This window comes from Malania oleifera, chromosome 2 (assembly GCF_029873635.1).
Source record: "Malania oleifera isolate guangnan ecotype guangnan chromosome 2, ASM2987363v1, whole genome shotgun sequence".
NCBI classification, from domain to species: Eukaryota; Viridiplantae; Streptophyta; class Magnoliopsida; order Santalales; family Ximeniaceae; genus Malania; species Malania oleifera.
In genome coordinates this window covers 108117556-108144589 of record NC_080418.1, presented here as the reverse complement: position 1 = coordinate 108144589, position 27034 = coordinate 108117556, and the positions used below count along the sequence as shown (strand labels likewise).

General features: G+C 38.9%; 1 protein-coding gene across 1 annotated transcript; it reads left to right on the top strand.

Moving 5' to 3' along the window:
* The first annotated feature begins 24692 nt into the window (after positions 1-24692).
* LOC131148027 (1-aminocyclopropane-1-carboxylate oxidase) lies at positions 24693-26757 on the top strand. The gene is made up of 4 exons (XM_058097774.1): positions 24693-25095; positions 25449-25675; positions 25788-26121; positions 26234-26757. The coding sequence occupies exons 1-4, from the start codon at positions 24991-24993 to the stop codon at positions 26528-26530; spliced, it is 963 nt and encodes a 320-aa protein (XP_057953757.1). The 5' UTR covers positions 24693-24990; the 3' UTR covers positions 26531-26757.
* The last annotated feature ends 277 nt before the right edge of the window (positions 26758-27034 follow it).

Genomic DNA, 27034 nt, shown 5'->3' with positions numbered 1-27034 from the left:
ACTTGAAAGGACTTGGCCAATGCCTTTGTCACTCACTGCTGCCACGTGACGAAGATGGCACCTGACCGAATGACTTTGCAAGATATGGAGAAGAAAGCCACTGAAACGTTCAGAGAGTATGCTTATAGGTGGAGGGATATGGTGATCTAGGTGGATCCCCCGGTAAGTGACCGAGAAGCCATTTCTTTATTCGTAAGCACACTAAAAGACTCCTACCACACACATCTTCAGGGAGCAACTCCCTATGACTTCATGGATATTGTGGCTATATGAGGGAGAATTGAAGCTGACATCAAGGCAGGTCTAGTCAGGGATAGTGGAAATGAGGCTAGTCCAGGCAAGAAATGGATAGGTAGGAAGAATGATGAGGAAGCTCATATGGTTTAGGGGCATTATGATCAAGGAGGTGGAGATCGGTGGCCTAAGAAGAATTTTGCTTTTAGACCCACCATTAATCAGATTGCGCAAACAGGCATAAGGCTTCAAAAATCTCCTCCCGAGCCAATGCCTGCCTAGCCAATTAACCAAGCACAGGAAAGGGGCATCTAAAGAAACGTTAGGAAGATAGACCCCATTCCGATGACATATTTAGACCTATTTGCTAAATGGAAGGAACGAAACATGGTTACAACCATTCCAGGGACTCTTGTCTTACCCCCTTTTCCACGTTGGTACGACCTAGATGTCCAATGCATTTATCATGCCAATACTCCTGGGCACTCCATTGAGCACTGTTGTGCATTCAAAAACAAGGTGTAGACGTTGAGGGACGCAAGGTGGTTAGATCTTGATGATAAACGGTATGGAATTTAGAGCGATCCTTTACTTGACCATGGGGAAAACAGCAACAAGTAAGGATTTGGGAGCCGAAAAGGGGCAAAGAAGCTTGCCAATGACAGAAATCCCTCCGCAACTTGAACAAATTAATTTGCTTTTCAACCACAGGATTAGAGAATCTTTGGCTATTTAACTTAGTTTATGTGATGCTTTTGTTATTTTTTTTCTCTTGTAATCCTTTGATAATTCAATGAAATTATGCATTTTCGTTATGAGTTCAAGTTCTAAGATTTTGTTTGCTCGCGTCTCATGCTAAGATTAGGACAACAAAAATACTAGTATCCATGAGCCATGAAAATGATGAAAACTCAAAAAGCGAGGATGAAAAGATTTCCCTCACCTCATGGATTCACGCGTTAAAAAAATATGAAATGGTGTTGTTTGTTCCATAAGTTTATGATGCTCACCACTCCTGTTTTGATCAAATGAAAGATGGTCATTATTGGTCGACTAGTCTTCCCACAAAAAGAACCAAGCACTGATTTGTTACACCACTTGAGCTTGAATGACAAAATTTTTCTTCTAAAAAGTCATTTTCCTAAAAATTAAACCAAGTTCGGGGTTTCAGGAGTCTAACAAATTACGTGAGACAATAATTGACTACTCAAAATGATGGGAGGCCATTTTTCTACTACCTATAAAGAAGATTGAGAAACGAAAAATTCCTTTGATAACCCTTTTGAGCTCGAAATATTCAATTCTTGATTTAACCTATCAAACGATCACACCCCATACTGCGGCAATTTTGAAAGGTTTAGTCCCGAATGGAAATTGAATGAAAATAAAGTTAAAACTCCTCCATAAAAGGGGGGAAAAAAAGAGAAGAGGATGCAAGAAAAAAGAAAGAAAGAAATTAAGGGACATGCATCACATGTGATCTTTGACCAATGATTACCTTTGATAATATCAACAAAATTTGAGCCTTATCATACCTTTTTCTTCAAAAAATTTTATCCCTAGGCCTACATCACAGTCCAAACAAAGTCATGACCAAATTGGTACACATTTGTTGTCTCAAATGAATGGTCAGACTCAATGTTGAGTCTGAACTACGTAATGACGTGATCCTGAAAAGGTACGTAGGCAGCTTGTTCAAATGACAAGTTCGGTCAATACTTTGCAAGTAACCCGCCACAAACTAGGGCAAAAGATATCATTTGGGGAAGGGAATTTTGAGCCTTAGTTTCCTTACTTTTCTGAGAACCCGTATCCTGAGGCTTATGTTTCGTCCTGAGTCCTAAAGTCCATCTTGAGATCAAAATATAGGTAAAAGCTTCATTAAGCTATAGACAATGACTAGAACAAGGAAGTGTCAATGGTTACCCATCAAAAGACAAAAGGGGAATATTTCCTTTAACAAAATTGGGGTAATCAATAAAGGGAGAAAGCTAGTCATCCAGGCTGAAAGACCAGCATCAATATCACATGACTTTTGAATACTGGTATAAATTTTTCCTCTCGAACATGAACATAGTAAAACATCTATCGTGTGCATATCCCCTTTTGACTTTGTAAATTGATGTCCAAATGCATGATTTCCCATCCACAAAAATCCCTTTCGTCCTTCAAAAGCTCCAAAAGATGATCGAATAGCCAAAGAAGTGTCCTGTGAAGCTCATTGATTTACTAGTAGCCAATTTAGAGATTTGCTCAAACAGGATTTGAAGAGAAGGCCAGGAGCAGTTACAAATGCATGTAACTAGGGCAAAATTTCATGAGGAGCTTCATTATAGTCAGCTCCGGTGCCTTCGCATCAGAATAGGAATTAGAGGATGAAAGTTTTGCCACGATTAGTGGCAACTAGGGTAAATTTTGAGTTGAGCCTTACTATAGTTAGTCTCGGTATCTTCACATCAGGGTGGAAGTTGAAAGAATGTAACTGGGGCAAATGACGGGTCGAATCTTCGACAAACCAATTCAGGGTCTCTTGTATTGGATTGGAATTTAAAGCGGTCAAAGTAAGAGTTGAAATTTTCGATTATCGGCATATTGGAAGAATAAGGTTCATGCTTCAACATGCATTCCATGCATTGCATAAGAAAAGTAAACACACACTGCATACACATGGTGTCGTTCAACATGCATACGTCCTTGCATTCTAGATCACCGTTGGCAACATGCATACATATAGTCATAGAATACCATACAATCATATTTATCCAAATGAATAGGCTCTTTAAAATAATGCTTTTGCACCCTCGTTTGAGTCATCCTTGCCTTGAGACGCCTTGAAACTGGGGAAATTGACCCCAGGCACAAAATTACATGCCTTGAAACTGGGAAAATTAACCCCAGGCACAGAATAATATGCTTTGAAATACCACTTTGAGACAGGGGCACAGGCCTTCAAATCCCAAATTATGTCTTTAACATTCAAATGATCTTTTCTAGAATTTTTCCCATTTGCTATAGTACTCGGGGTTCATCCTAGTACGAGTTTTCATTTTCTATAGTATTCAAGTTTGTCCTGGTATGAGTTTGTCATTTGTTATAGTATTCGGGTTCATCCTAGTATGAGTTGTCATTTACTATAGTATTCGGGTTCGTCCCGGTACAAGTTTTTCATTTGCTATAGTACTTAGGTTCATCCCAGTACGAGTTGTCATTTGCTATAGTACTCGGGTTCATCTTGGTACAAGTTGTCTTTTGCTATAGTACTCAGGTTCGTCCTAGTACGAGTTGTCATTTGCTATAGTATTTAGGTTCGTTATGGTACAAGTTTGTCATTTGCTATAGTATTCGAGTTCATCTCGGTACAAGTTGTCATTTGTTATAGTACTCATGTTCGTCCTGGTATGAGTTGTCATTTGCTATAGTATTCAGGTTTGTCTTGGTACGAGTTTGTCATTTGCTATAGTACTCGGGTTCATCCCAGTACGAGTTCGTCATTTTCTATAGTACTCAGGTTTATCCCAGTACGAGTTTGTCATTTTCTATAGTACTCGGGTTCATCCCACTACGAGTTTGTCATTTGCTATAGTACTCGGGTTCATCCCAGTACGAGTTTGTTATTTGCTTTAGTACTCAAGTTTATCCCAGTACGAGTTTGTCATTTGCTATAGTACTCAGGTTCATCCCAGTACGAGTTTGTCATTTGCTATAGTACTCAGGTTTATCCTGGTACAAGTTGTCATTTGCTATAGTACTTGGGTTTATCCCAGTATGAATTATCATCTACTATGGTACTTAGGTTTATCCCAACACAAGTCATCATGTTCTCAAATCCAATACATCATAGAATTCGCCTGATTAATCATTCCTAGCAAAATAGATAAAAAAAAAAACTCCCCGATGATCAATGTGCTATGGCCTAGTAAAAATTGGCGTCTTTTATCTTTATAGCCATGTTACTCCAAAAACAACAGAGGAGAAGTATCCACTGTTATTCTTAAGCAATAGTGCCTATAAAGAAGGGCAACTATAGACACCCTAATTTTTACCAAACCTTTTTTAAAAGACCTGGTGTAGTAAAATTGACTTTAAAACTGATTAGAGCTCTGGTTGTTTCAATCTTAAGTCCTTTTCAAAATTAGAGTCCCATTCTTGGAATCAAGATCATTTCAAAATAGTCCTACTATTTTAGGCCGAGTCCCGGTATTCTAGGAAAGTTTTGAGTCCTCTCTCTACTAAGCTTTTACAAAAATCTCTTGAGTTCCAAGATTAATCTCTTTCCTTATTCAAGGGTCGAAAAATAAACCAAAAGCATGCATTCTTAAAATAAACCCTTTCAGTTTTAAAAGTCAATTTCATCTTTTCAAAATAAGTCCTTATGATCCAAATGAATTTTAAATTTTCACTTTTAATCAAGGTCCTTAAGTTGAGTCTTTTGTTTCTTTCATTTTTGTGTTGGAAATCATGCTAGTTGCAAAATTAGAGGCCTCACAACTTCAAAATAATCCTCCCATTTGATGGTGTTTGCAAAGCTTGGTTTTTAAATCGAGTTTTAAATGTTTAATTTGTGAAATGATATTTTCAAACCTTTTAAATTTGTTGAGTGGATCCATTAATTTTGGAACCGTGGTTTTTGTTTTGATGCCAAAGTCATGTGTATTATCCAGAGAGTTTTTCTTGAGTCAAATTTGGTCAACCAATGTCAGGTCAAAACTAAAAATCGTGTATTAGGATGGGTAGGTACCCTGGTGAGGTACATGCTCAAGCGGGCAAAAGATAAACAATGGAAAGTTACATATGTAAATTTGAAAAGTACAAAATAAAAGTGTACAGAGAAATGAAAAGATATACAAGTTAATCTTGCAGGAGAGTTCCCGGGGGCATATACAGGATATATCAGCCAAAAAAAAGAAAGCTAAAAATAAAAAAATATAAATACAGAATAAAAATCAAAATGCTCAAAGAAGATGCCATGCCCTCCATTACCCTTTTGCCACCTAGACTTTCCACCTTCACGTGCGCACAGAAGGGAGAGTTGACACAGTTAGTTAGCAGTTGAAATCCAAAAAATAAAAGAAAATGAGAAATGAAATCACGTGGAGTGAATAAGATTATTCCCTGACAGTTCGTTGATGGGGAAATCTATTAGAATAATCAACGCTGGAAGAGAGGGATTTGGCGCCAAGAGGCCACCCAGACTCCCTATAAATAGGGAGGATCTCACACTACAAGGGAGACACGGGAGAAAGCTAATAGAGCCCTACAAAAATTGAGAGAGTTGAGAGAGAAGAATTGGAGAGGGGAGGTTCTACGGAATTAGAGTTGAGAGCGCAAAGGCACCCTGCCAAATTGAGAGTGAAAGAGCTTTAGAGATACTTTGTCGGGTTGAGAAGTGAGGACTAAGAGTTGAGAGAAACTCTGTGTTGGCTTTTTGAGTCTGATCTCCATCTTGATGCTGACAAACACAAGCGGGTCTTATGTCTGCTTTTAAGTGCGTGAACAAGTATAATTCAGGTCACACATAAGATTAAGAGGACATAAAAGCCATGACACGACTCAAAGCTCATATCTGGCATTTTCCATGAAGATTTAAGAGCAAAGAAGATAAAGAAGACATTTATATTTAATTTGTATATGCATTTTATTTTTTTCTTTGGTATCTAATAATGCATGCATATGCATGATATGTTTAAAATGCTCAGATGACCATAGAATGACCATAGACACCTGATTTTTTAGGTGTCTTCAAAAAGACCTAAAAATGATCCTAGGAAACTCACTTTTGCATACACATGTTTAGTCATTTGAATAGGGTTATTGTTGGCTTAAACAGGACTGAAATGCACTAAATGTGCACACTCGGTCAACCAAACTTCCTTGTACAAAAATGCCCGCTCAACCAAACCCGTATCAGGTCAACAGTTTCGCCACAGTCCGGTTGACTGAACTCACCGAGTTCATTTGACCCCGATCGACCGAACTCCCTTGGAGTCAACATAGTTGACCACCTGGTCGACCATGCCCATATTACATTGCAACACCCTGGTCGACCAAGTTCCCACGTGCGGGAACTCAATGGTCTGCTCGACCGACCGAGTCAATTCATTTTGTCCTTGATCGACCGAACTGCACAAAAGAGAAAAATCACCTTTGGAATTACAAGTCTGGTCGACTGAACTTATAGTTCATTTAGTGCCTGGTCGACCGAACCTCAAGAACTTCGGTCAACCAAACATCCTTTGGTTGACCGGTGCTCTCAGGCTGAAAATTTTTTAAGTGTTAAAATGTCATTAAAATTTAATTAAACGTTTCCAAAATACCGAGCGTGTCGCTCAACGACCAGATTTGTTGAAAATCTATAAATACCCCCTCATAACTCCTAATTAGTAACTTTGATTAACTCTAAATTTCTCTCTAATCCTTTGTTAATCAAAGTTCCCCCACCTCATTTTTATTGCAAAAATTTCTTCCTTGGGGGAAAATTTTTCAAACTAAACTCTCCTACTCTCTTTCCATCCATTCATTTTAAAATCATTTTGTAAAGAGAATATATTTATTTTGGGCATTTATTTTCGTATTCTCGTGCTATACTCTCACTTACTAGTTATTTTTGAAAATTATTTTTGAGAATATAGTTTGGTTTTCTCCCAGATTATTTCTTGGATAAATATCTTTTTGGAGAAAATTATTTGTTGCACAAAAACTTCCTTGAACATAAACTCCAAATTCTCCAAACACTCTTACTTGCAAAAATCTTTGTTGGAGAACATATTTCTCATTTATATATATTCATATATATTATTTGTGCAAAAATTATTGATAGAGCAAAACCCTAGGTTCTCCTATATTATTATTGAAATATCTTTTTAGAGAAAACTTTTTTATTAGGGTATAAATATAGTTAAACACCCTTACTCTACTGAGCATTATTGCATATCATATTAGAGTGCATTTATTTGAGTTTAAATATGTACATCTCAGCTTGTATTTTCAGAAGCATTTTCATGTACAAAAATGGTTTTAATGTATGGTTGGGTTCATCCCGTTAATTAAACTAGAGAGTCTCAGCCTCGTAAGTGAGACCGGTTTGGTTTAGCCCGAAAATTGAACTGGGGAGTCTCAGCCCCGTAAGTGGGACTAGTTCGGCTTAGCCTAGTAATTGAGCTGGGGTTTTCCTCGCCTTATAAGGAGAGGATGTAAAAGACTTTTGCTCCACCTGGTAAAGTGAGCAGGTATAGTGGAATCATTGGGAGGTTTGCCCAAGGCGGGGACGTAGGCTGGTTTGGCCGAACCTCGATAACAAATCTTGTGTCGCTCTCTCAATCTTATTTAAATTCCTGTACTTTAATTTCAGCATGTGTATGAATGTTTATTTAAGGTCAAAATTATACTCATGCACACATTTGATTTAAATAAGATACTGCACACATGTATATTTGATTTTATTGTTAAACTCGCTTTACATACACGTATGTATGTTGAATGGGATATGAACCAGCCATAATGTTTTTAAAACCTAATTCACCCCCCTCTTGGGATCACACCAATTCCAACACTTTGTTGAAGCATTGAATAGAGGAGAAAGAAAGGGTTACAATACTTGTTGTGGAGAAGCAAGAGCTCTCTCAGAAGTTGGAGGAGCTCTGCTAAATTACAGAGAGCCAAACATTCAAATCAGACACACCCGAAGTCCTAAAAAGAAGAAAGGAGGAGAGAAAGTTTGAGGTAAGAATCCACTTCCCATTTCCTATTTGGGTCATATACTAAATTATGATGTGCTGTTTATAAGTGTGAGAACAGGTGCCTCGAGTTTTGATTCCAAGTTCGGGCCCATACCCGATCCAATGCGCGAATAGAGATCCGAACCCCTAGCCATGTGACCCGAACCCCTGAACCATAACTCGGGTTTGAGTTCAAGGCCCATCTGAAAGTTTTTCTAAAAAAAAAACAGCCCATCTTAGTTTTAAATAGACCCCCTGCCCTTTTCTCGTTTTAAACCCAGCCCACTTTCGTTTTTCTTAACAAACCCACTGACCCTTTTTTTTTTTTTTTAAGGCCATTGACCTTTTTTAAAAACAGACTCAGAGCCCATTTTAAATTTGATTTAACTAAGCCCATAATTAATTTTTAAAGTAAGCCCAATACCCAGTTTTTAAAAACCAAGCCCGTAACCAGTTTTTAAAGTAAGCCTAATACCCAGTTTTTAAAAATAAGCCCAATACCCGTTTTTTTTTTAAATAAAGCTCAATCCCCCATTTTAAGGTCAACCCAATCCTCCATTTCAAACCAAGCCCAACCACCAACACGTGTCAAACCCATACATGTCCGAGTCCACTCGGGCTCACCCGAGTCTATCTAACCCTCTGGGTTGACTCTTGCAAGTCAACCCTAGTGTGACTCACCCTAACTCTCAGAGTTGAAGACGAGCTGACTCGTCTTCACCTCCACTCTAGAACCCAAACCCCTATTCAAGAACTGAACTCCTATCTAGATCTCATACTAGAATCATCACAAGCACACACACACACAAGTAAGAAAATAATCTGAACATCCAAACTACAAAATTAACATAGGGGAAAGAGTGAATCACTTATCTTTTTTTTCCACTGGTTTATGGAATCTTAGTCCAACCTTCCCTGGTGCTTCACCTCGAGTTGCATCAATTAAAAACGCCATAAGGAGTTCACGTTTCTTGAATAAACATGAAGTCAGGTTCAGGATTTTTTGGATCTGAGAAGGATAAAGGTATAAGATGAAGAACTGAACTAGAATCTCTAAATCATCCGAAAAGGAAAATAGGGAGAAGGGTTTAAGTTGTTAGGGTTTCAGAATGTGAGAAGAGAAGGTGAGAAAAGAGAAAGAATAGAGGGAGCGCGAACTAGAAGGAAGATTAAGAAAGATGAGGGGTTTTTGATAAACCTTTCTTGAAGACGGAAGTAAGGGTTGGAAAGGAGGCCTAATGCTTTATCTTGGGAAAGTGGTTTTTGATTAGGAAGATCAAGAGGTTGAAGAAAGAAGGAGACAGAGAAGACAAGGAAGTTGAGGGTGAGAGAAGAGAGCAGAAAGAGAGTATTTGCGAATGCGAGAGAGTAAAAATGAAAACAAGAAAAATTTTCAGTGTTTATTTGATTTACCTCAAGGTCGCCAAATCTGAACACGTGGCGAAGGATGGCCCCGTTAGATCAAGACGTGTGCGGATCCCTATCAGCTGGTGGATATCTCGCCTCCCCTAACGGTTGAGATCAATCCATGTTAGGAACACTCATGAGGGTCAGCGTGTCTCTATCCGCATGATGACACGTGTCAGCTTCGTTTCCTAAGCATTTAATGCTTGTGATGATTTCTTCTCGAGACAGGCCCATCACTCGCGCACGCTCCGGCTCTTCTCCCTTTGCCAAACGACACGTGGCATCCCTGTCTCATCCCCATTAATGCCTACTAGCCCATTCATGTCAGCTATTCGATCACCCTTTAACGAACAGTTGAGATGGACCACAGCTGCCGCATGCTGACATCGGGCAGTACATCCTACTGAGCAATTAATGCTCTGTAACTTCCCAAACCCAGTAATGGGACCTAGGGGTGAATTAGAAACCTAACTTGTCCCTATATCATACAAAATACCAATGATACACTATAATGAATGAGGGTCCGACCCCGTAGGGTTCCCGTACACCCTATACACATTCACATATATGACAAATAGGCAGCGGAAAATGTTCTTTCTATACATACATTGTATCATACCAGAATCTATACGAAAAGGGTCTAAGCTCCATAATACAAAACATAAACCCAGGTGTCATCCAAAACCCAAAATGACAACCCGATAAAGTCCTAGTACTTACACAAGTACTTCCTGCAGTACACCGACCACTACGCTCCCAACACAAGGATGCTAGTTTTGATTACTTGAAGAACCTGAAAAATATGTACGTATTATAGGGGCGAGACACTTCTCAGTAAGGTAGATCTAGGTTATGTCAATGTGTGGCATATGAGGTTATCATGACATAAAACATACATAGTTCAATGCAACTCCATTATTTTCAAAAAAATAGTTCTAATATAGTGCATATCACGCACACACACATGATCAAGTAACCTGGTGTTGTCACACCCTTCGGCCTGAAGCCGGCCCGCATTACACAGCATCCTTGGCATATGGCATAGCCCTAGGCTCTCATGGCATTGTACCAGTACAACTAGTGGATCCACACCCTTCGGTGATCGACCAGTAAGACTCACGCCCTCGGATATAGAGCTGGACACTCTTGCCAAACATGACAGGTGATATTTCACACCCTCGGATATAGAACCAGACACTCTTTCACAACCCGAAACAATTCGAAACTTAGTTCCTATTTCATTGCAATAAAACAAAACCATGCATGTTCATATAACCAAACAATCCATACCCATTTGGTAATCTAAAATCATGATTTTTCAAAAATATACAGTTTAAACAAGTCAAGGCACGGTCATCCCCATAACATAATATATATCACAATATATTCATGGTTTTCCAAAAAAACTAGAGATGCAACCCAATGCCCCCTTTTTCCCCAAACTGTAACATAAAAAACCCATAATTTTACCCGTTAGATTTCCCTAAATGAGTAACCAAAACACACACAGGACCGTGAACTATAGTTCTACTGAGTCTGATTTCAAAAATAACCTACATAAACAGAATCACCTTACCTTTCCCCGAAAATCCAAACCTAAACTTTACGGCCCCTAAACCGCGAACCGAGTTCCCAAAACCTATAAACCACAGTACAGAAAATATTCACAATTCTATTCCTTACATAACTATCGGAACATAATTGAAAATTGAGCCTTACCTCGATTTTAAGCCAAAACCTAAATATGCTCGGAATGAAGATCCTTTCCACAAATCTTGAAGAGAATCCTTCTCTGATCCTCATAGTAATGTCAGATCATTGATTCCAGCAATGTACGATGAAGAAATCTAGAGAGAGAGGGAGTGGATTTTGAGTTCTTAGAGAGAGAGAGAAAGAGAGAAAAAGAGAGGATATTTTGATTTCTTAGTTGAGAAGTAATGAAAATGATATTTATAGCCCTTTGACTCGGCCAACCTTGTCGACGAGATGGCGACTTCGTCGACGAGTCTATGAAGACAGTTCGTCGATGAGACAGTGGCCTTGTCGACGAGCCTGAGATTCCCGATTTCTCGAAACCTCTCGGTTTCCCCTCATCGACGAGCCTCTGCATTTCGTCGCCGAACATCATTAGGCCTTTGTCGACGAACTCTGGCTTTGTCAACGAAGCCTGCTTAATTTATAATTCTACCATTCTCTTTATTTATTATTCCATATATCACGGTTCGGGTTCTTACAACCTCCCCTCCTTACAAAAATTTTCTCCTCGAAATTTGTAATCTCTCATTCACGCAACCAAACACACACTCGACTCTAGAAAGGACCAGCGACCACTACAACGCAGCCCCATCAGAATATATACATACCCTCACTTATGGAGGAGGAATACCGTGGGTACATATATAAACCATCTCAGGAGTTTACAACAACACAAACTCCCAACGACTAACCACCTATCCCAAAACAAAAGTAGGGTAACACACACATATTCAGAATAACTATGGATACTTCCGATGTATCTCCGCTTCCAATTCCAAGAAGTTTCCTCAACCTTATGATTCTGCCATAATACCTTCACTAACGGTATATCCTTGGTATGTAGCTTCTAAACTTTATAGTCCAAAATCTAAATAGGTATGTCCTCGTATGTTAAAGTATCCCCAATTTTCAAGTTCTTGTAACTAATAATATGCGAGGGATCTGACACGTACCTCCTTAACATTGATACGTGAAACACACCATGGATCCTTGAGAGCGCTAGGGGTAGTGCAATCTTATAGGCTACCGGACCCACTCACTTAAGAACCTCGAATGGTCTGATAAACCTCGGATTCAGCTTGCCCTTCTTTCCGAATCTCACCACCTCTTTCATCGAAGCGATCCTTAGAAATACCTTACCCCCTACTTCGAATTCTAACTCACGGCGATGAACATCAGCGTAATTCTTCTGCCAACTCTGAGGCGATTTGATCCTATCCCGGATCAAACCCACCTTCTTAGATACCTGTTGCACGAATTCAGATCCTAACACATGACGTTCACCAACCTCATCCCAATACAGAGGAGACCAACACCTCCGACCATATAGAGCCTCGAACGGTGCCATCCCGATACTAGCCTGGGAGCTATTGTTATAGGCAAACTCTACTAGTGGCAGAAAATACATCCAACCACCCCCGATGTCTAACACACAAGCCCATAACATATCCTCCAAGATTTGTATTGTTCTCTTCGACTGTCCCTCAGTATAGGGGTGGAACGCTGTACTGAATGTAAGTTTCGTCCCCAATGGTTCCTGCAAGCTCTTCCAAAAATGAGAGGTAAACCTTGGGTCTCGATCTGACACAATGGACACCAGTACCCCGTGCATTCTAACTATCTCATGCACGTACATGTTTGCTAGCCTACTCAAAGGGTAGCTAACCTTCATCAGTAAAAAGTGAGCATATTTCGTCAACCTACCCACGATCACCCAAATGACATTCTGCTCGTGAAGCGCTAGCAGCAATCCAATCACAAAGTCCATGGAAATATGCTCCCATTTCCATTCCGAAATTGCTAAGGGTTGTAACGGCCCTGCCGGCCTCTGATGTTCAGTTTTCACCTGTTGACACATTAGACACTGCTCTACGAACTAAGCAATCTACCTTTTCATACCACTCCACCATAAAGTCTCGCACAAATCCCGATACATCTTCATACTACCAAGATGTACCATATACAATGAACGATGCGCTTCCTCCAGAATCATCCTTATGATCTCATCATTGTTTGGAATACATAGCCTGGTTCCAAACCTCAACACACCTCTCTCAGAGATGTTAAAGTATGCAGCCAACCCCTACTGCACTTTCTCTATAATCTTAGCCAACTCTACATCACTAGCCTGCGCGACTTGAATACGCTCAAACAAAGTTGGCTAGATCACCAAACTAGCAATGAAAGCCTCATGATCACTGGACACCAACTCTATACCAAGGCTTCCCAAATCCCATCAAATATGATGTTGAGCTACCACTGTTGATACTGCCACATGTTCCGACTTCCAACTTAACGCATCAGCTACCACGTTAGCTTTCCCTAGGTGATAACTGATGGTGCAATCGTAGTCTTTGATCAGCTTAAGCCACCTCCGCTGCCTCATGTTTAGCTCCATTTGGCATGAAATAGTACTTGAGGCTTTTGTGATCAGTGAAAATCTTGCACTGAACACCATACAGGCAGTGTTGCCAGATCTTCAATGCATAAACTACGACAGCCAATTCCAGACCATGTATAGGGTAATTCTTCTCGTGTTCCTTGAGTTGCCAAGAAGTATAAGCTATTACCTTACCCTGTTACATAGCACACATCCCAAACCCATCAGATACGCGTCGCTATAGATCACAAAATCGTCATCCCCTGAAGGAATGGTCAAAACCAAAGCGGTAACCAATCATTGTTTCAGCTATTGGAAACACTGCTCGCAATCCTTGGTCTAGTTAAACTTCACTCCTTTCCTAGTCAATCGTGACCACAGCTTCGATCTTTCTAGGATCAACTGAGATACCGCCTTCAGACACCACATGACCTAAAAATGCGATCTTCCTCTCCCGCAGAATCTGTAGCACCAACCTCAGATGGTTTTCATGTTCTTCCGAACTCCTCGAATATACTAGAATGTCGTCGATGAACACCACTACGAACTGTTCCAGGTACTCATGGAAAAACCTGTTCATCAGATCCATGAACACTATTGGAGCATTCGTCGATCTAAAAGGCATGACTAAAAACTCGTAGTGGCCTTATCTGGTTCAGAAAGCAGTCTTCGCAATATCCTCAGATCGAACCCTCACCTGATGATACCCTGACCGTAGGTCAATCTTTGAAAAGACTTGCATCCCATATAGCTGGTCAAAGAGATCATCAATACGGGCAACGGGTAACGATTCTTCATAGTTACCTTGTTGTTCTCATAGTAATCAATGCACATGCGCATCGACCCGTCCTTCTTCTTCACAAACAAAACTGGAGCTCTCCAGGGCGAAACACTCGATCGGATAAAGCCCTCGTCTAGTAATTCCTGTAACTGCTCCTTCAATTCATAAAGTTCTACTGGAGCCATCGGGTATGAAGCTTTAAAGATCGGTGTTTTGCTAAGCAACAACTCTATCGCAAACTCCACCTCACAATTTGGAGGTAAACCGGGTAAGTCTTCTGGAAACACATCCGGGGACTCCTTAAGCACTTGAATATCCTCAAGTTCCAACTCATCCCGTGCCGATTCCCTCATGCAAGCTAGGTATCCCTGACATTTTTTCAAGAGTAACCTCCTCACCTGTAATGCCGATAGAACCTGTGGCTTCAAATGCACGCACGATCCTACAAACTTGTAATTCTGCTCCTCAAGAGGTCTAAACACTACCACCTTTCCACGACAATCGATCACAGTATAACTGGAGAATAACCAATCCATCCCTATTATGACATCAAACCCAAACATGTCGCATACCACAAGATTTGCCGATAGTAGTCTTCCCTGAATTACCACTGGGCAGCTTTCAAACATCATTCTATAGAACGATACACACCAAAATGGTGTAGCTACAAACAATTATTCATTCATGACTTGGCTCTCCACCCCACACAATTTTACAAAATTAGTAGATATAAAGGAATGAGTCGCACCCAAATCAAATAAAACCACAACTCTATTTAAAAGTAATATCATAGTACCAGTCACCACATTCCCCGTATGCTCAGCATCCAGTGGAGTAAGAGAGTATACCCTTGCTGGAGCTGTGTTCGCCTGATATGTTCCCCGAGATACCTAATTACTTCCTCGATTTTGACTCTAAGTGGGTCTACCCTGCTTTGGTGAGTGACAATCCCTAGCCATGTGACCTGATTGGCCATAGTTGTAGCAGTTACCCCCAAATGGCTGACATTCACCACTATGCTATCTGTGGCACTTGGTACAACGATCACCCGACTGACTTGCTTGAGAACCTTGACGCTTGATATTCTGATGGTAACCCGAGCTCTTGTTACTCTTCTTTCATTATCCCTAGTGAGATCCCGACTAAGAATCAGAAGATATTCCCCTCTTCTTCAGTTCCTAATTCACCTCATCCTCTCGGATATCGGTCTCGATCACAGTGGCCTTATCCACTAAAACCGAAAACTCGCAGATTTGAAGCATACCCACTAATCTGTGGATATCCTTCCTCAGGCCCTTCTCGAACCTCTGAGTCTTCTCGTACTTGTTCAAGATCAAACATGGCGTGAAACAGGATAACTCTATATACCGAGCAGCGTACCCCTACACCGTCATATCTCTCTGTGTCAGAGCAGAGAACTCATCCATCTTTACATCACTTATAGAGACCAAAAAGTACCTTTCGAAGAACACTTCCTTGAAACGGATCCATGTTATCTCTATAGAACCAACTCTCTGCTTCTCCAGCATACTCACTGCAGTCCACTAACGCCCCGCCTCCCCAGACAGCTAGAAGGCAGCATAAATGACTCTCTGCTTATTTGTGCAGTGTAGGACCTCCAGAATCCTCTCGGTCTTCTCGACCCAATCCTCCGCTATCATCGGATCGGGTCCTTCTGAGAATGTCAAAGGGTACATGAATGTGAACCTCTCAATGGTACACCCCGCAGCAGTAGAAGAGCATTTGCGTCTCCTAACACTTCACCCAATCTCCCGCAAAACCTGCCTCGTCAATCCTCGAGGCACAGATGGAGACTCATCACTCACAGTCTCTTCAGAGCCACTCTCCACGTTGTTACCCTTGGGCTCCATTCTGAAAATACTATAGGAATCTATTAGCACTCCTATGTCACGTACAGTTAACACAATCACTTAAAACTAATCATGTTAACTACTATATCACGGGTCCAGGTGTGTACTATCACACCAACACAAAAATCATCAATGATTTGCCATGATTTTACTAAAATCGTCATTCTAGGAAAAACACAAAATATCGCTAATAAGTCTTTGTCTAGCAACAAAACAATCCTTGACCTACTCTACCCATTCCATACTTCCTATACTTTGGTATGCACACATAGCTATACCTAACCAAGTCTACAAGTCGTAACAACCTAGTTAGCTCTGATACCAAGCTGTCACGCCTCGAACTTGGTAATGGGATCCAGGGGTGAATTAGTAACCTAACCTGTCCCTGTATCATACAAAATACTAATGATACACCATAATGAATGAGGGTCGGACCTCGTGGGGTTCCCGTACACCCTATACACATTCACATATATGACAAATAGGCAGCGAAAACTGTTCTTTCTATACATACATTGTACCATACCAGAACCTATACGAAAGGAGTCTAAGCTCCATAATACAAAACAAAAACCCAAATGTCAGCCAAAGACCAAAATGACAACCCGATAAAGTCCTAGTACTTACACAAGTACTTTCCGCAGTACACCGACCACTACGCTCCCAACACAAAGATGCTAGTTTCGGTTACTCGAAAGACTTGAAAAACATGTACGTATGATAGGGGTGAGACACTTCTTAGTAAGGCCGATCTAGGTTATATTGGTGTGTGGCATATGAGTGTTATCATGACATAAAACATGCACAATTCAATGCAATTTCAGTATTTTCTCAAAAAAAAGTTCTAGTATAGTGCATATCACACACACACACATGATTAAGTAACCCGGTGTCGTCACACCCTTCGGCCCAAAGCCGACCTGCATTACACGGCGTCCCCGGCACATGGCGTAGCCCTAGGCTCCCATGACATTGTATAGGTACAACTGGTGGATCCACATCCTTCGGTGATCAGCTGGTAAGGCTCACGCTCCTAGATATAGAGCCAGACACTTTTGCCAAACATGACAGGTGATATTTCACACCCTCGGATATAGAGACGGACACTTTTTCACAACCTAGAGCAATTCAGAACCTAGTTCCTATTTCATTATAGTAAAACACAACCATGCATGTTCATATAACCAAACAATCCACACCCATTTGGTAATCTAAAATCATGATTTTCCAAAAATATACAGTTTAAATAAGTTAAGGCTCGACCATCCCCATAATATAATATATATCAAAATATATTCACGGTTTTCCAACAAAACCAGAGATGCAACCAAATGCCCCCTTTTCCCCAAAACTGTAACATGAAAAACCCATAATTTTACCAGTTAAATTTCCCTAAATGAGTAACCAAAACACACACAGGACCGTGAACCACAATTCTACTGAGTCCGATTTCTAAAATAACCGACATAAGTAGAATCCCCTTACCTTACCCCAAAAATCCAAACCCGAACTCTATGGTCCCTAAACTGCGAACCAAGTTCCCAAAACCTATAAACCAAAGTACAAAAAATATTCACAATTCTATTCCTTACATAACTATCAAAACATAATTAAAAATCGAGCCTTACCTCGATTTTAAGAAAAACCCGAAAAATGCTCGGAATGAAGTTCTGTTCCACAAATATTGAAGAGAATCCTTCCTTGATCCTTATAGTAACATCAAATCATCAATTCTAGCAACGTATGGTGAGGAAATCTAGAGAAAGAGAGAGTGGATTTCGAGTTCTTAGAGAGAGAGAGAGAGAAAGAGAGAGGATATTTTGATTTCTTAGTTGAGAAGTAATGAAAATGATATTTATAGCCCTTTGACTCAGCCAACTTTGTCGACGAGTCTAAGATTCCTGGTTTCCCGAAACCTCTCAGTTTCTCCTCCTCGATGAGCCTCTGTATTTCATCGCTAAACATCATAAGGCCTTCGTCGATGAACTTTAGCTTCGTCAACGAAGCCTACTCAATTTACAATTCTTCTCTTCTATTTATTTATTATTCCATATATCACAGTTCGGGTTCTTACAAGCTCTCCCATTGCTGACCATTCAATCTTCAGCTCCTCAACGGCTAGGATCTCAAGCACGTTAGAGGGCAATAATGGCAACTTGCTCCGCCCACTCGCTCGTCGGCTCGTGAAACCTGTCTCCTCTGCACCTGGCCAACAAAGAGCGGTTTGTCCTCGTCCGTTTGATCAGCGAGTCTCGGCAACAACACTGATTTTGCCACGTGACTGATACAACCTGAACGACTACAACCCTTTAGATGCCGCCACGTTGCCAATCCCCCAGCATTTACTTGGCCCATCACAATGCGCCACGTGGTAATGGTCCTAACCCGGACCTAAAAGGCGGTCTTCTTAGACCAGTCAACGTTTTACTGGTCCTGCCCTCTCCCCAAATCGGTTCTCACTGGTTCATCTTATTTTATTTTAAATAATTCCTTATGAAATTTCAAAAAAATTCATAAAACTCATAAAAATTCAGGAAAATGCCAAAAAAATATAGGAAAAAAAGAGAAAAATCCCAAAAAAAATTTAAGTCAGTAATTCTACCACACATACATGTTCATTCATAAGCACTCCCACACCTCATGCACATGCACACACATCCATGCGCTCAACATCCCTGCTCGTGTCCATAGGACATACTTTGAACCCACATGGTCTCAACCAAGACCTTAAATTGGTTTTTCCCTAGACCAGTTAGTGCTTAACCGACTCCTTCCCTGAACCGGTTCACCTTGGTTTTTTTCATCTCACTTGTTTATTATTATTTAGATATCCAAAAAATTCACAAAAAAATCCCAAAATTCTCAAAAAATCTCAAAAAATATTTTCATACTTTGATTTCCATGGTTTTTGTTTGTACTATTTTGAAGTTCAGGAAAAGCATTGAAAAATTGCCAAAATCATGAAAAATGTTTTCACACATAGAAAAATCACAAAAATGTTTGTTAGGCCCAGAAAATAGTTTTCAACCAGAACAAATTCTGAAAAACCTCCCGAAATAGTATTTTCGTACTTAGAAGAGCCTATAGATTTCAAAACCCCTGGGAGCGTACTTCATACTCTATTTTCTTGATTTTCAATCCTGATGATTGCAACAAAGGGCATGGACTCTTCAGAGTATTGGATTCCCTCGGTTCTGAGGGAATACTTATATAGTATTTTATTTTGTTCACTTTCTTTGATTTTTGAAATGGAGTAATTTTGAATGGCTTGTTAAATTTATTTTGGGATAATTTTTTATTAATTTGATACAATTCGTAAGAACGGGCGCGTAGGGGGTGCTAATACCTTCCCCTTGCGTAACCGTACTCCCAAGTCTGACTCTAGTAAGGCAAACTAATTTTACTCCTAACGGGGTAGTAATCAAGTGTTCTAATCAAACTTCAAAAGGTTAGTGGCGACTCCATCACTCATTGTTTTCCATGAAAAATACTTTTCAAAATTTACATCCATTTTTCCCAGTTCGTAGTCGCACCCATTTGCTAGAAAGGTTTCTGGTGGGTCCGGGACGTCGCGACAATATGGGAACTGGAGTTCCAAATTGTTTTCAAGGAATTGTGGAAAACAAGATACCGGTTTAAGACTAAGGGCTGTGTATGCCTGTTAGTGCTGATGAATAAATGAGTTTGTGAAAAATACTAGAATTGCTTAAATGCTTTATAGAATGAAAATAGGCTACTATGCTTTCATTATAAATTGTATATATGATGTATGAACCATCGAAGGAACTGGTTACTATAGAAGCACGGTACCGTTGCTAGTGGGTGATACAGTGCAACCACGCCTTATCGGTAAGGGTGGGTATCTTAAAAGTCGATTGGTCACTGGATCTGGTGTTTGATCTAGGGTGGGAAATGACCAAAGCGGACTTGTAACATTGAATTGATTAAACTGGCGGGTTGCCAGAGCTAGATCGGGTCTATGGACCGCACAACCCGTACCATGGGGGAAGTAAATGGTGTTTGTGTGGTGTTCCTAGGCAGGGAGGAGTTCGATATGCATATACATGATTTAAAAATAAAATGGGCGGAATTTCAGCTTTGAGTATCGAGCCGAGGAATTTTATAGTGTATGTGTCTGTATTCTACCCCAATCTCGGGAACTCTCGCTTGTAATGAGCCACACTATCTTTTACAAGAATTGTATATATATCTTCTATATTATAGGGTTGAGAATGTTTTAAATGCGTAATTCTTTTCAGTTAAACTTACTATGGTTTTTTGTTGGAATAAACTCATGTAGTCACACATTGATGTAATCTGATCCACCTTACTAAGAAGTGTCTCACCCCAATATACAAATCTTGTTTCAGGTCCTATAGGAAGCTAGACCTAGTGTTCTAGTGGGTTCTGGAACGTAGTGTTTTGTGAGTCCTTTTTGCAAGTACTCGTGTAAGTACTCGACTATGGTCAGGTTATCTTTTTGGGGTTGTAATAGAAACATTGAAAGTATTTATGTAATAGTATTGACTTAGAACTTTGGTATGATATTTTAAGAATGCAAACTTTTTTGGTGCTTTATTGTATGTTGTTTATGGATAGGGCAACCATGAACCCTTCGGGGTCGGACCCTCTTATTTATGGTATCAGAGAGTATTTTTGTTTTATGTTATGTTTTCTAGCACTTCGGGTCCACGAGGCGGGTTGGGACGTTACAATATTTTTCTTAAAATGTTCCTTTTCTCAATATATTTTGTTTGCATAGATCAAGACTTAAAGAATTTTTGGACTAGTGGGAGTTTTTTTATTTTTTTATTTTAATTTTATTTCTATCGTTGCATGCTTCTTGTGGGCTATTTAGAAAGGTACAAGTGATAAAATTTTTAGAGGCAAAGAATGGAGTGTAACACAGATTATAAATGAAGCAACCTCTATGTGTAGTCTTCAAGAAGGGCAGATTAGCTCTCTTATTATTTTGCTAATAAGCAACTCGAGCTTCCTACCAAGTCTATCACAGTTGGAAGACATCTTTCTAGTATAAATGTTTTGATTGACTGGCTTTGCTTTTTCTGGTATCATGTTTAGGAGAAGAAACTATAATATTTTTACTATGTATGATGCAAAATTTTAAGCACAATCACCGTAGCAAGCAAAGGCCATAACGATTAGGAAAGCGATGCAGCAAGCGAGGAAGGAAAAGTTTGGAAATATCTTGATGTTATCTGACTACAAGAGAACTATTGATAATATTAGGAGCAAAGATGTTTATTTTGAAAATCTTGGATGATCTTGAGAGACATTTAGGTGCTGAAGATAGCTTTCAAACCTAATTTTTTTCTATTATTGATAGAAAATGTAACTACCTTGCCCACCATGTTGCCAAAAATGTAATGATATCTCCTCTTTCCTCTTTTGATTGAGAGAGGGAAAGAAGAGGCATCACCTTGAATCGCCCACCACCATGAGATGGATTGTGAATGGATCAGTATCGGTATAGGGGATCCTCCACTCCATCAAACTCGATGTTCCCAAAAAAGGATCATACTGTCTTCCACCAAAAAGTCAATTGAGTGCCATTTCCATTATTTTGGCAACTCAAGAAAGAGGGGGGCCAGTGGCTGCCCATGCCCTGCAAATTTTGATTCAGATGAAACGCCCTTCAAGGAAATCGCACCTTTAACCCTGCTCAACCTAATTGTTGGCCATGCAAGATGAAGGTTAACTTTGGCCATATTGCAAAAGGGATGTTGTGGGCATGTAGTCGGCTAAATGGTTTGGCCTCATCATCATCACCATCGTGTCTGTGTACACAGCTTGCTTTCTTTTTATTAAATTGCCGCGCAAGAATTCATAAAATATTGGCATTCACACTTGTGGGAGTCCCCCACGACGCTGACCAAACATGCCCCATCTGTGGTGTAATTGAGTTTGTGCCCATACCCATGGACGTGCAAATTAAAGTCCTCTCGTCTCTTTTCTTCCATCGTCATGACTTCATGCTTTTCTTTTACGATTTTCGATTTTAATAGGGTTATGTTTGGGAGTATTGTTTTTTAAAGTTTAAATTTAAATATTATTGAAGAGTATAAATTTTGAAATTTGTATTTGAATTTATTTAAGTACGAAAGAAATTAATTATAATTTTTTACTATATTTTATTTAAGTCTATATAAATTCAAATACAACACATGAATTCTATACTTCCAAACAAATGATTGATAATTTTATATATTATATTTTATCTAAATTTACACAATTAAAATATGAATTTTAAAATTTATTAATTGTTTGTACTATATTTTTTTTAAAAAAATATTTTTAAAAATAAAAATATTAATGCACGTAACATATCTTATGACTCGCTCATCTAGATTTTTAAAAACGTAAGATTATAGCATTTGACGTATACATGAATACTCAAATGTTATCTTCATGAGATTAGTGAAATATTCAGGACATGTAATGTTACACTGAACTTGTAATTAATGTGCATGTATATATATATATATATACTAGTTATTATAATAGTTATTGCACTTTTAATAATATCTTTCAAATATGATAATCATATTAATTAAAAAATTAATGTATAAAAAGTACAAATAACAACCACAACACATTACCAGTTATACTTAATTAATCCTAATATATAAAAATTAATAATTAGAATGTTCAAAACCTATAATAATAATAATAATAATAATAATAATAATAATAATAATAATTTTTCAGAATCCTTGAATTAGTATTTTTCCAGCATAATTAAGATGACCTTCAGAGAGATTGCATTCTGATTTGCTTACATGTCCTTTCTACTTTGGTGCCATGATTATCCTAATTAATTTATCTTTGATGCATCTTATTGACTTATCTTTCTAGAAATCTATCATCGAAATGCATCACACTAGCAATAATTTTCAACTGATTAACAAATGAATTTTCATACTTTAATTAGTGCTACATATAGTTCACGAAATATGTATTCTTAAACTTCATAAAATAGAGAGATAATTCAAATTAACTAAGGGTCTAAATATCACTAAGGACAAAAGAAATTAATCTACCTTGAGGTTGGTGAAAATATGTGGACTTCCTTTAATTTAAAATTTTTACAAACTTTACTTGAAATTTGACAAAAAGAATTGGACATACACATAAGTTTCAAAAATCTCACAGACTCTTTTTAAAGTTTGGTAGATGACATAGATCACCTTTGATGTTTGTAAAAAGAAAAGTGTAGAAAAGGGTATGAGTATCTCGAACATGAAATGTCAAGGGAGTGCATGACATTTTTTAAATCTAAAAAAAAAATCATGTTTCTTTCAAAGGAAAGGTTGGCTTATTTATTTTACATTTACAATAGATGGAGTAGTTAGTAGGTTGGGTGTATTTTTTTAAAAATATTTTTAACTAAAATAAAAAATTAAGGGATAAAGTGGTCATTTAATAACTCGAAAACAGAGTTGGAGACTTGTAATAGTAGTAATATTTTTGAAATGTCAATAACGTCATGTTATATATATATATATATATATATATATATATATAGTTAATGAAACTATATCCGAGTGTATTTGAGAGTATATATTTAGATTTGAGTGAATTTAGAAAAAATTTAGTGCAACTGTGTTTGATTAATACTTATAAAAATCTAAATTTAAGAAATAATGTGTATGTAATTATGTAACTCTTTGTTATATGCTTTGGGGATGGGTTGGGCGCGAAAGTCATGCCACCACTAATTGCCTGGCAAAAATAAGAAATACTGCGCATATATCTAATCTCTTCCAGAGCATGCTAATTTTATATATCAACTTTTCTGTTTTTGGTATAACGAATCCAAAGGGATCACTAAAAATTTAAAATTATTAAAATATATATATATATATATATATATATATATATATATTCTCCTAGCAAGCTAGATTGATGGAATCTCAGGTAACCTTGGTTGAATAAAACAAATGTAGCACTCCTGGCTTGCCCTAACAAAGAAAAATCTTTGAAATGCCGACCACTCCAACCTCATCCAAACTTGCATAAAATCTTTTACCTAACCCTACTGCCTAAACCAGTTTAAAGCACAGTGGCTCTATGTAGGTCACCCTACCCTAAAGCAGCATTAAACCAGTTGCCCTTCTGACAGTGTGAGCCAGCTAACCCCATTTTTGAACATTCAAATTATATATACATATATATATATATATATATATATATAGACTATAGAGTAGTAGGATTTGAAAGGGTCATTGGAGTCTCTTGTACTGGTCAAAATAAGGGTCAATAGAAGACTGGCAAGGAATCAATAATTCCTGCATTGCAGGAGGTGTTTGGGAACAGAGATATAGGTGCACCTGCCTGGTGCCTTCGTAGGGCCTGTTTGGAAATTTTGGGATAGGGTGGGGGAGGGGGAGAGAGAGAGAGAAGCAGCCATCAACTGTGGGTCCAAACACAGCCGGGAGGAAACAAGGAAAGACTGAAGGAAAGATGGTTGAACAAGGCACCATGACCTCGCCCATGTGTCTCTGATTCAGGCCTAACAAAGATGACTCGGACCCACCTCAAAAAATATTGACAAAATAGTTTATTAATTAAAAAATAATTAAGATGAAATGATCGAACGAATTTGTGCATATGAGAGTAAGCCCCACGCGAACCCTTCATCCTTCACCTACCCTCTTCCACAGTTAAATTACTGCTGCCGCTACTGCTAACGTCTATAAATTGGCATCCACCCCCTTCTCTCTACACCACAACTCACCCGCAACTTAATTAAACATCATTCTCTTTTGCTCTTGCTCTTGCTCTTGCTCTTGTGTGTGAAAAAGGAGAGAAAAAACAGAGACAGAGATGGAGAACTTCCCTGTGATCAACATGGAGAAGCTCAATGGGGAGAAGAGAGCTGCCACCATGGCGCTCATTAATGATGCATGTGAGAACTGGGGTTTCTTCGAGGTACACCGATTTTCTTTTTCTTTCTTATTTATATATATATATATATATATATATATATATATATATTTTGATACATAACTGAGGAGGAGTGCGTTTAATAATAGTAAACCAATTCGTTACGAGTATCTACTTGAATACAAGGCGCAAAATCTAACCTTCAAACTCCGGTTCATATATTGTCGTACAATGAGTTTGTTTTATTAGTAGAAACTCGTGACGAATGGATCAAGTGGGTCATATCATGTAATGTTAATGCAAAATAATTAAATGGCCGCGGCTTTTGTTTACAGTTGAATATTATTATATAACTGACTGAGTTTGTGAATGATCGGTTAATGGACAATAAATTGAAGCTGGTAAACCACGGGATCCCGCCGGAGGTGATGGACGCAGTGGAGAGAATGACGAAGGAGCACTACAGGAAGTGCATGGAGCAGAGGTTCAAGGAGATGGTGGCAGCCAAGGCCCTGCAAGGAGTTCAAAACGAAGTGAAGGACATGGATTGGGAGAGCACCTTCTACTTGCGCCATCTCCCTGTTTCCAACATTTCCGAAGTCCCAGATCTTCACGAAGACTACAGGTAATTAAATTAATTAATTACTTCAACACATCAACCAATAAGCCATACATATATAGACATCAATTTCACAGTTCTTACGTTAATTAATTGCATGTTTGGAAAAAAATATTAGGAATGTGATGAGGGATTTTGCGGCGAGATTGGAGAAATTGGCAGAGCAGCTGCTTGACTTGCTGTGCGAGAACTTGGGGCTGGAGAAGGGATACCTGAAGAAGGCATTCTACGGATCCAAGGGACCAAACTTCGGAACAAAAGTGAGCAACTACCCTCCCTGTCCCAAGCCAGATCTCATCAAGGGGCTGCGAGCCCACACCGACGCCGGCGGCGTCATCTTGCTCTTCCAGGACGACAAGGTCAGCGGCCTCCAGCTCCTCAAGGGCGACCAGTGGGTCGACGTCCCCCCCATGCACCACTCCATTGTCATCAACCTCGGCGACCAGCTCGAGGTAAAATTCAATTAAAATTACTTCACCAACAAATGAAAATCAATGTTTTTTTTTTTTTTTCCTTTTTTGTTAATGATTGTTAATAATTTTTTTTTTTTTTTAATTAATGAAGGTGATAACGAATGGGAGGTACAAGAGCGTGCTGCACAGGGTGATTGCGCAGACGGACGGGACGAGAATGTCGATAGCGTCGTTTTACAATCCAGGGAGCGACGCGGTGATATACCCGGCGCCGGCATTGGTGGAGAAGGAAGCCGATGGGGAGAAGAAGCAAGCGTACCCCAAGTTTGTGTTCGACGACTATATGAAGCTGTACGGGGAATTGAAGTTCCAAGCGAAGGAGCCCAGATTTGAGGCCATGAAGGCCGTGGATTCCAGCACTGCTACTACTCCAATTGCAACCGCTTAATCAATCATCAGATCATCACTGCTGATATATACCAAATATATATTTGAAGGATGGATATATATATATAATATAATATAATGATTCATATACATAAGGAGTCATGGTCTGATCTATGAGGCCGGACTATTTAATTAATTATCATTATAGTTATTGTTTGTTAAAAAATGTAACTGGAATTACTATTCCTAATAAACTGGTATTATGCTAAGTGAAATTAGCTTTGTATCTGCCGTATGTGTCATCCTCTCTCTGTCCTCTCTCTCTATCTCGGAGCATGGTAGATCTTCAAACCTGTGCCAAAAATGATGAGGCTAATAGTAATAATAATGATAGTCTGATTCAAAAATAAATAAAATCACAGGATCCAATTCCTCGATGATTATGGACCATTTAGGCATTCTATATTAATAAAAAAGATAAAATTAGGCTCGAGTTTTGAAAATTATTACTTTATATTTAAAATAATATCTTTGTATTTAAATAGAGAAGGGATGAGTCCTTATT

Excerpts from the sequence above, each read along its gene's own strand:
- LOC131148027 (XM_058097774.1), top strand. The coding sequence starts at position 24,991 with ATGGAGAACTTCCCTGTGATCAACATGGAGAAGCTCAATGGGGAGAAG. Across the intron at positions 25,096-25,448 it reads AGAACTGGGGTTTCTTCGAG|CTGGTAAACCACGGGATCCC; the intron begins GTACACCGATTT and ends AATAAATTGAAG. Across the intron at positions 26,122-26,233 it reads ACCTCGGCGACCAGCTCGAG|GTGATAACGAATGGGAGGTA; the intron begins GTAAAATTCAAT and ends TAATTAATGAAG.